We start from the raw sequence: 11253 nt of genomic DNA, 5'->3' as shown, positions 1-11253 counted from the left end.
TGACACCACACACAGCCATATTAATAATAATCCCTGTGACATGAAAGACATGCCTGGCAGCACACACAGTAAATCACAGCACTGTCATTTCTAACACATGGGAGTAATGGAGGCAAGGCTCTAATCCTATCTCCCCTCCTTCCTGCCATTCAATGCAAGCCATCAGAATGCTGCTGATTAAATGTGCTAATAAGTCAAAGCTGCTCCCCCAGCAGGACACCTCAGCCAGAGCCTGCACCAGGGACCAGGCTGGTGTGGGAAGAGTTGGGAACAAGCCTCCCCCATCTCCTAACAGCTTCTCCTCCCTCTGCCTCCAAGTCTACACCCTCCTCCTCCTCCTCCCCAAATGCACTCCCTGCTGCCAGCTGCACAATTCCACTGTTTTAGCCTGGCTCTCAGCTGAAGCCTGCACATCACACTGGCTCCCTTGGACTTTTCTTGGACTCCTTCAAGCAGCTATGGGCTCCTTGACTTCTGCAAATCCATAAGGAATGCATATAGACCACCCTTTTCTACAAATGACATGTACTGGAGAGAAAGGCAAGACAGAGGAGCTGCCTCCTTCAGCAGTGGGGACCACCAGACAGACTGCCTCTAGGTCTAGGCACCTTGCATCAGTCACAGGTAGGTTTCCTCCTTCCAGCACCTACTCCCCTTCCCCTGCTGATCAGCTTCTCCTGTGCTTTTATCAGGAATCTGGAATTTTACATCTGGTGGATTAATAATTTACTTTGTGACTATATGTAGGTAATGTTGGGTGCAGCCACGATGCAAAGGGTTATTTATTTATTTATTTATTTATTTGCATTTTCTTATAAATGCATATAATCTGGATTCATTCGGGTGAATTGGTGGAATAAAAGAGATCACGGAGAGGCTGAGGAAGTGATCTGAGTGCTGCGACCTCCCATGGGGAGGTGTAAGATGTGAGCTGGCAGTGCACCTGTTACCTGGAGGGGTAGACCCAGCCTGCTCTGCACTGACTTACTGCAGCCTTCACCAAGGTATAGCTGTCTGATCCCTGGGGTACTACAAATGCCAGCATGTAGACTAAAGATGACCATACACATTAGATAGGAGATGGTTGAATAATCTTGATCTTGTTTGCCATACACCTTTTACTCCATATTGGGTGTTACAGTAGATCGCACTGCCAAGGAAACCAGACGATGGATGAAAGATCTTTCTGGGAACGTTCATCCCAAGAGACCTCTATCTGAAGAAAATATTAAACATACACAGCCGACTTCTTTTTTTAGCGATGATAGTCTGCTAAAATGATCATTAAAATTCACGCAATGAACCATCTTTTTGGTTGAAATCGTCCATCTTGACCAACTTTAGACTAATACGTATGGCCGCCTGTAGATGCATCGCCATAGGTTGGCTAGTAACAGGTAGTTATAATAGCGTGGTTTTTACGGTTACATTAGAGATGAGCGAATTTTCATATTTTGAAAATTCATTCACGCTTCGTTTACTGGTAAAAAGTGAATTGCGTTATGGATTCCGTTACCATCTGCATAACGGAAACAGGACGGATCCGTTTTGCAGCCCATAGACTTCATGACGGAATGAATAAAGGAATAGAATTGTGTTATGGTCCGTGGTAACGGAATCCATAACGCAATTCACCTTTTTACCAGTGAACGAATTTCATAACCTGAAATTCGCTCGTCTCTAGTTACGTTGTATCCCAGTAATCCTAATATTGAAAGCTGTGGTGGAAGGCTCTACATTGTCTACAAATTTTGGATAGTCTTCCGAGGAGATGATGGTGGATCACTCTGAGACATCAAGTCTAGCCTGGGAAAGCTTATTATCTAGACCAGTCAAGTGTGTGTGGCCAGTAGCCCCCCTGCTGGTTCTTCACAGCTTTTTTTTGTGTGTGTTGTCGTTGCTAAGGGGGGCTTCATTTCCTGTTTGTCTTGTCCAAGCCTTGAAAGTTCACATGGATTTCCCTACCTGACCATTATTAAACTGTAAATGATGTATACTTCGAAGGGGTGGGCAGCATTTCTTCTTGTACCACCAAAGTGCCCTGCCACCTTGTGCTTCTTAGTGTAGCCTTGGCCTTTGTATATTTCATGAAGAGTGGATTTATGGCTTATAATGTCCTACTGTATGCAGAAGTAGCAGGCTGACCGCACTAGCAGCTGATTCTGGATTAGGTGTATCGCCCAGCAACCAGTCATTAATGAGTAACCGGTTTGTACATAAATCAAGTGGTGTGCCTTTCCACCCCTGCCCCCCTCCAGTGTCATCATCTGTCACGCTAGTTTGCTCTGGCATGATTTTGGTATTTTTGAATAACCAAGCAAATATCCATTTGAGGTCTGCAAGTTTACTTTACCTTTTTATTAAGGACGGTATCAAAATTCACTGTAAAATATTGGCCAGCGTAGACAGCTTCAGTAGGTTTGCAAACAAAGGGCTTGTTCATGTGGTGGAGATGATGGAAGTCTTGTATTTTGAGTACTCACACAGTTTTTCCAGTTGCAGTGTATGTCTCAGAGTCCACCCTATCTAAAATTATCATGACAGCCTTAATATTTCCTTATGTATGGTATGATGGCATTTCCTCCAAGACTGCAAATAGCCTTCTGCAGGCCCAGCTCTACAGTCCTGTTATGTCTTGGTAAGATTGACAGCTTTGTTTCTCCATCAGAATTGCCCCACAGTTTTCACATGGTTCCACACTTGCCACTTCACAATGGGATGAAAGCCCATGTTCTGAGTTCTCATTCATTAGGAGGTTACTGCTCCGCTGTCTTTCTGCTCTGCTGCAGCTTTCCCTTTCCAAGATCTCATGTGATGGGGGGTCTTAATAAAGCAGGACGCAGTCCCCTGCCCCCCATGCCACTTCCACTTGGGTAGAATTGTGTAAAGTGAAGATTTTCCTTAATGCTGGCTTTGTTTTGTTTTTAAGGGCGAGCAGAGGGCTGCCGTTGGGAACCTCCATGCAAACAATAGAAGCGGGAAAGCAAGACACAAAAGACCTTGAGCAGATGACACTTTTGCATTTTGAGACAAGCTTATATTATAACGTCGTGCCTGAGCACCGTAGATTGAATTCATCCTGATGCTCACATGGTTGAGAGTATGACGTCACCCTCCAAGGGCTGTGGGAACAGTTCTGTAGTAACCTCTCAAGGTATAGACAAAAGTGTCTCAAGAACTCTCTCAGATGGCAGCTGTCACAATGGGACATGCAGCAATAAAGGGGACTCCCAGGATGATCAGGACTCCTTCAAGCCCTCAAACTTCTTCACTAGCTCAAAACAACGGCTGAGTCCTAATAATGAAAGGCCCCGTTCCATGATAGGTGTGGGAAACTCCTCAACCTGGAATGCATTGTCCTCTCTGAGGAAGATGGGTTCTTTCAAAAAACTCAAGTCATCGGTTTTGCAAGGAATTCAAGCAAAAGAAAACTCTAACATCATAAGCGAATGCAGAGGTGACATCCAGAAGTGCTTGTCTTCTGAGTGTTTGAGTTCTCAGACCACTTGTAGGTTGCCTAGCTCAAAATCATCGCCTGATCATTGTAATTTGGTGGATGGTCGCCAGTCTGATGGATCCGACATGGAGGAGCCTGATAACTCCTTCTTGCGAAGCACTCATAGATCCCGCAGCATTAGACGTGCCTACGGAGCTGGCCGAATCAACTTATTAGATGGTGACAAAACGCGTGTAGCCCATAGTCCTCTAAGTTTGTCTCCTGTTGGAAAGGAACACCATGTGTGTGAGATCATAGTGAAGGACCTGGAAAGCAACAAAGTCATCTACAGACGAAGTAAAAGCACAGACAACCTCAACTTTCTCAAAAAGAGCTCATTCAAAAGGAAATCTACTTCAAATCTAGCGGATGTAAAATCCAGTAGTGAAAAGGAGATCCTACAAAAAAGTAGTCTAAACACCTCTGAGGATGCTGATAATCTTGGTGGGACTCCTGAAAGAAGATCAAAGCGATGGAGAAGTCCAATCAGGGCAAAAGACTTTGATAGAGTATTAAAGATAATGAGCAATGTTACAGATGGACATTGGAAAAGAGACGGTAGCAAGTGCAGCTCTCCAACTCCTGAAGAACCCCCCAGGAGTAGGCCAAACAGTCGGCTGCATGATGACTATTCCAGGAGAGTTTCTACCAGTGCTGACATCGAAAAGAAGAGGTGTATATATAATCCATATTCCCCATCTTCTGAGACGAGGATGCCACAGAACACCAGTAGAACCCACATGAACGATCTTGAAACACACGTGCTGCCTACCAATTTAACTTTGTACTCTTCAGGAGGCCTTTCCGAAACATGTAGTCCATCTCCTACTAGCAGTAGCTTAAGCCAGTTGGCCAGTGATGTATTTTATTCAGACACTGAGGAACTTAAATCGATCCCTCATTCTGCTTCAGATTTAGGAATTCCTGGAACACCCATGAGACCGACCGCTCCCAAGCCACAGAGCCCCAGTACTTCCATCGTGGGTACTAACCGCAACAGCAATTTATCATTGAGCTCTATGGAAAGTGATGAAAGGGCTGAATTATGTGCCATAAAAGTGGACAGAAGTCCTCAGTCCTTTAAGGACACCATTAAGATTACTTATTATGATGATGGTACCGAGGATAGTGGAGTCAGCAGCCACTCTCAGCTGAGCCTCAACGTGGTTAATGAAGAAAAGCATGAGGTAAGAACCTTATATCGTAGTGATGGCCATTTCAGGCATTGCGAGTGACAAGGTGAATCCTCGTTTATAAAAACTTAAATAGACTTAAAGTGGATGTATGGCTGATGGCAACCACTGGGTCGTGTTCTAAGGGCTCATGCACAAGGCCGTTGCCCGCATACGGCGGGTCCGCAATACACGGGGCACCAGCCGTGTGCACCCCGAATCACGGATGCAGACCCATTCACTTGAATAGGTCAGCAAATCCGGAGATGCGGTGCGGAAGCACGGATCAGAACCCCACGGAAGCACTACAGAGTGCTTCCGTGGTGTTTCTGGCCGTGCCTTCGCACCGCAAAAAAGTAGGATGCGGATTGTGGACCCAAGTCAAATGAATGGGTCCGCGATCTGCATGCGGCTGCCCCACAGCGGTGCCCATGCATTGTGGTCCGCAATTTGCGGTCCGCAGCACGGGCCCGGACGGCACACGGCCGTGGGCATCAGCCCTAACTTGTAGTCTGATCGCTATTGGCAACAACTCCACAATTTTTTATATCTGAAACCCATTGAATCCCTTCTTTATTTTAGCATGAATAAGGTGGTGGGCAGGGGTGTACACAGATCTCACAGGGCCCCATAACAAAACTTACTATGGGCCCCTGGTCCTACCCAGTTTTTCAATATTCGTGAATGCGTCAATCATTCCTAGGCAGTGCAGAATGCAAGCTGCAATGTCCCAGATTTCTGATGAATTTACATTTGTAAGAAATTTTAATTAAAAAAAGCAATAAGAAACGTTGCCCTCCATCTCGCCCACGTAATCCGAATTCCACGGTGGAAAAAGAGGAACAGGTGCTTCACAACTATGGGGTTCCTTATACTTACAACATACAAGTGAGATACATTGATAATCCTGCCTTTCTTCTATTACAAAGCTGTTTGCCTTCAGCCACCACTAGGGGGAGCTCAGTGCATAGGAATTTATATACTTTACCATTGATCTCTTTGCACTGAGCTCCATCTAGTGGTCACATGATGCAAAAAACTTTGGGGGAGATTTATCAAACTGGTGTAAAGTAGAACTGGCTTAGTTGCCCATAGCAACCAGATTCCACTTTTTCATTTTCCAAAGGAGCTATAATAAATAAAAGTGGAATCTGATTGGTTGCTATGGGCAACTAAGCAAGTTCTATGTTACACCAGTTTGAAAAATCTCCCCCATTGTTTTCTTGCCCGGAGAAAAGGAAGAAGTTCAGCTTCAGGCACCATTTTTGCCTGATCCTTTTGTTCTCCTGGGAGATAAGCCGTCATCAGACGTCTCTGGCAGTGACTTCCTTCTCTCTTCCCATTGAATACACCTGCACGTGGGAGACGGGAGACATAGGCCTGTCTCACACTGCCGGCAGTAGTTTCCGGATCCGGCATTGCTGGATGTTATCAGAATGTTCACCGACCCTATTGGATCTGGCGGAGATCCGGCCGCTACCCCGGCATTATTCGGCCAGACAAATACTGCTGCGTGCCAACAGCTATTAAGTGTATGGCCGCCCTTGCTTGCTGACTGATCTCAGCCCCACCTTCCCTGATGAGTAAGGCTAGGGCTACACGATGACATGGGTTGCGCGACACATAGGGCACAACTACACTGCAACATGTTGCGCGACATTGGTGTCGCACGACTATTTTTATAATGATGGTATCTTGGATGGATTTTTTTTGCTCCTGTCGTGTCGCAGCATGTTGCATATTGCAGTGCAACACCATAGACTATCATTATAAAAAATTGTCGCGTGACATTGGTGTGACAAAATGTTGCGTGACACATGTCGTCATGTAGCCCTAAGACCAGGATCCTTCCAGGGAAATCTATAGGCTGATTACGGAAGTTTTAGTCTTTCATTTTGTGCTGACTTCCTCTAAGCTTGACGTGATTTGAGTTCTTCGCTCTACAAAGAAGCGTGTCCAGATCCTTATCTAATCCCTTGTAATAGGCTTGACTCTAAACATATACGATTGTGTAGTCAAAGCTCAGATTGTTTCCTGCGCGTTCTGTTTGATTTACGGCTTTGTTTATAATCACGTAGGGATGACAAGTCCACGAAACGCAGACGCGCCTTATTTCTGCAGTTTTTACCCGGGCAGCTGCTGCATATGTTTACTTTTGGTTGCGTCATTTAGAATACATTACGTGAGACAAAGCCGGTGCAGCACATGGTTTTATATCATCCTGTAGCTGCGGCACCACCTAGTGGACAAAGAATACTACTACATGAAACGATTGTACATAGAGCTCACTTTTTTAACTTTAAAAGGGAGATATAACTATTTAATGATGGAATGTCTTTTAATAATTTTCAGTAGTTAGCATCCAGGTATGGGAGGGAAAGCATGAGCGAGAAGGAAAAAAAATAATTATAATCATTGAAGCCCACTTTCGCATAGCCGTATAAGGCCCAAGCCACTTTGGTAAAACCAGGCCCTCTCCTCCATTAGGTTATATGATTATCTATGCTGGGTATAGTAAGAACCGTGAAAAGGGGGTTCTAGGCTCTGAGACCGGACTAATGTATAGGGCAAACCTACTAAAAAGCTGTCCCCTTTCCTGACATGTCTGTTTTAGTAACTACATGCGTTCCCCGTGTAATAACCATTCTGGAGCCTCTATTCTTATTAGTTAATGTTGTGCCATTCTCTATTATTCCTGCTAGAAGTAATGAATCGTTTACTAACCGTTTGTAGTGAAGGGCCAGGTGGCTGTTACCAGTTAGGGGGGTGTCCCTGCACAGACTACCAGTATACAATCAGTACTGCCAACCGCCTGCCACCCCCGGTAACACCCGTCTGAAGCTTTATTACAAACTGATAGTAAGGGTGCATACACACGACCGCGTGTATTTTGCGGTCCGCAAATAAAACAGATGACATTTGCGTGATGTCCGTGTTGCATCCGTTTTTTTTTTTTTCTCTTTTTGCGTACCCATCGTAACAATGCAATGCAAAATGGACAAGAATAGGACATGTTCTAATTTTTTTGCAGAACGGACATACGAACGTGGACAGCACAGGGACCAAAATTAAGGTTGTGTGCATGGGGCCTAATTCAGTCATAACTTCTAGAAGGAATAATAAAGGAATAGCGCCACATAGAGTGATAACAACAGATGCTCCAGAATTATTACATGGGGAAGGCAAGAAGTTACTAAAACACACAGGAGAGGTGACAGGTCCTCTTTAATCCACTTCTGGAGCCAACTGGATTTGGCCGTGTAACCTTCATAGACGTTGGTTAAAAAAAGGAACACTTTGCTTGGCTTTCCTTAAGACTTCAGTAGAGGTGGCCGTGAACAGACCCCATCACCCCTTTAAAGTATGTGAAGAATGTGGCGGCTAGCAATAGGCAAAGCTCCCTTAGGGCTCATACACACGACCGTTGGGAGTTTTGAGGTCCGCAAAACACGGATACCGGCCATGTGCATTTTGCGGAACGGAACAGCTGGCCCCTAATAGAACAGTCCTATCATTGTCCGTAATGAGGACCATAATAGGACATGTTTTTCTTTTTTTGCAGAACAGCTATACAGACATGGAAAACACATGGAGTAATTTCCGTTTTTTTTTTTGTTTTGTTTTTTTGCAGCCCCATTGAATTGAATTGTTCCGCATATGGGCCACAAAAAAAGGAACGGACACTGGGGGGAAGTTTGTGTGCATGAGCCCTTAGGATTGGATGGAGAGAGTTGTGCCTGAGCTGCCACTTCTCCAGTTACATCACCCCCGAGACAGGGACCAGCCTTAACCCCTTTAGTGGCCACCAATACAGCGGTCATTAACAGGCCGGGCCACCGCCTTTTCACAGGGGCCCAGTGTAAGCGCTGCACAGGTCTCCTGGCAGAGAGCCGTGCTCCTGCTCTAACAGCCCAGACTGGCAGGAGTGCCGATCTGGGCTGTTTAACCTCTGTCTCATCTGCAATCTCATGCAAATGCAGGGTGCCGGTGTGTGTATAGGTAGGCAGGGACCTGGTGTAGGCCCCAAGCCTGCCTTGACTGTTCTCCAGCAGGCTGCACCTCTCTGGTGTAGCCTGCTGGTCAATGTCAGTATAGCACTGACATTAAAATGCAATGCGCTATAGAAAGAGCACATTGTATTTTAGAAGCAATCAAAAGATTGTCTATTATAGTCCCCTTGTGGGACGAAGTAGTTTAAAAAAAAAACTTTTTTTCCCTGTCAAATGTTTTTCAATGAAGAAAAAAAAAAATAATAATAATTTTTTCCCCACATGTTTGGCATTGCCGCATCTGTAACAGCCCACACTACACAAATTATCCCCTATGGTGAAAACCGTAATAAAAAAAATAAAAATAAAAATTTTATTAAAGATGAGCCAATTTCAGGTTATGAAATTCGTTCACGCTTCGTTTGCTGATAAAAGGTGAATTGCGCTATGGATTCCGTTACCACGGACCATAACGCAATTCTATGATGGAATGCCATTAGAGGCATTCCGTTATTCAATCCATCATAATAGAAGTCTATAAGCTGCAAAACGGATCCGTCCCGTTTCCATTATGCAGGGCAGTCCTCTGTGAGCCCGCAGCGTCCTCTTCCTAGGCCAGTGACGTCACCATACATCGGTCACGTGGCCTAGGTGCAGCTCAGCCCCATTGAAGTGAATGGGGCTGAGCAGCAATACCATGCACAGCCACTATACTTTGTACGGCGCTGTGCTTGATGAGCTGCCGGGAGTCCCCAGAGCAGCTGATAGTGGAGGTGCTGGGACCCCTGCCGATCTCATAAGGGGGGAGGTCATCATGATCAGTACCCAGATAACCCCTTTAAGCCAGGTCCACACAGGACAAGACACTCATATGAGCGGATTTTCGTTGAAATTTTGATGTTCAGTGTATATCTATTCAGGTGAATAGTCGCTGTGTGCACGTGCTTCTAGCTGGGGCCACCACAGAAGTCCGACTGTGTGAGATGTGTACTAAAGAAGTAGAGAATGAAGCTGATCATTAGTGGTGAGGACCATCTCGGAACCTGGTAGACTTCTGCTTCTGTGTAAATGGGAAGTACATCTTCATTTCCACTACTTGTCAGGTTATTTTAAGCTGGGTTCACATCAACTTTTGCCCTACAGTTAACGTAAACCTTGGAGGGGGGGAGGGGGGAATGCAAAAGTGAAGTACACTAATGCTTTTCTATCTTGCAGAGTCCATAAATAAGGGGAATAATTGAAGGATAAAAGAATAACGTGAGTCCAGACCTTGAGATGAAGTTTAATGGCAGCTTCACTTTGCATAAACATTTCTCCAGAACAGTTTACAGGCTTGGCCTTGGTTCCAGCAGGCTTTAGCATGAAACTGGCAGGCAAACTCCACTCTGCTATATCTGTTTCTCTATGACTCTGCTGCACTGACAGGCTGGCTGTATAATTCAGCTTCTTCTGTATGCTGCACTTCACTTTGTAGTCTGACTCTAGGTTATGCCAGGAAACTTTCCTCCTGGCTCCTGAGGCTTCAAACCTTGGCCTCCATGGCCATCAGAGCTTAGGGTGCTCTGACTGGTGTGGGCACGTCTAGCAGATACGTGCCCCTGCACACCTTTCCCCCTAGCAGGGGCTAAGCTAGACTAACTAACTGGTCCCCACCCTTCCTGCAGGAAGTAGGACTCTCCCACCTCTCTCCAGAGGGGGTGTTAGAATGGAATGGAAGTTTCCATTCTATCCAAGTATAGCTGTGCCATGTTTGCTGCCACCTGCTGGTGAACCAGGCACATTACATGAACAGTTACATAACATTAGAAATGCACAGTGTGGAGGACCTAGAATAAATGCTTAAGATGACATGAGGTTAGACCAATAAAGACAGTAGCAAGGTGCAGAAGTGGTAACGCCACTTTGGGATGTTACACATGTATGTACAGTGGAGGAAATAATTATTTGACCCCTCACTGATTTTGTAAGTTTGTCCAATGACAAAGAAATGAAAAGTCTCAGAACAGTATCATTTCAATGGTAGGTTTATTGTAACAGTGGCAGATAGCACATCAAAAGGAAAATCTAAAAAATAACTTTAAATAAAAGATAGCAACTGATTTGCATTTCATTGAGTGAAATAAGTATTTGAACCCTCTAACAAAAAAAGACTTAATACTTGGTGGAAAAACCCTTGTTTGCAAGCACAGAGGTCAAACGTTTCTTGTAATTGATGACCAAGTTTGCGCACATTTTAGGAGGAATGTTGGTCCACTCCTCTTTGCAGATCATCTCTAAATCCCTAAGGTTTCGAGGCTGTCTCTGTGCAACTCTGAGCTTGAGCTCCCTCCATAGGTTTTCGATTGGATTAAGGTCCGGAGACTGACTAGGCCACTCCATGACCTTAATGTGCTTCTTTTTGAGCCACTCCTTTGTTGCCTTTGCTGTATTTTTTGGGTCATTGTTGTGCTGGAACACCCATCCACGACCCATTTTCAGTTTCCTGGCAGAGGGAAGGAGGTTGTCGCTCAGGATTTCACGATACATGGCTCCGTCCATTTTCCCGTTTATGCGAATAAGTTGTCCTGTGCCCTTAGCAGAAAAACACCCCCAAAGC

The 11253-nt window shown here is 45.1% G+C and overlaps 1 protein-coding gene across 3 annotated transcripts in view; it reads left to right on the top strand.

Annotated features, from left to right (window-relative positions):
• The first annotated feature begins 274 nt into the window (after positions 1 to 274).
• SPATA13 (spermatogenesis associated 13) overlaps positions 275 to 11253 on the top strand; it is an 81869-nt gene continuing 70890 nt past the window's right edge. For 2 of the 3 annotated variants that reach the window (XM_040426195.1, XM_040426193.1), the window contains exons 1-2: positions 277 to 624; positions 2930 to 4683. In XM_040426195.1, coding sequence (XP_040282129.1) covers positions 3091 to 4683 — 1593 coding nt within the window. In that variant the 5' untranslated portion in view covers positions 277 to 624; positions 2930 to 3090. Of the gene's footprint in view, positions 625 to 2929; positions 4684 to 11253 lie in introns of all 3 variants that reach the window. The other variant, XM_040426194.1, reaches the window with a different exon arrangement.

This window comes from Bufo bufo, chromosome 3 (assembly GCF_905171765.1).
Source record: "Bufo bufo chromosome 3, aBufBuf1.1, whole genome shotgun sequence".
Classification (NCBI taxonomy): Eukaryota; Metazoa; Chordata; class Amphibia; order Anura; family Bufonidae; genus Bufo; species Bufo bufo.
Note: the sequence above shows the minus strand (reverse complement) of the source record. Positions and strands in the feature narration are given on the sequence as shown.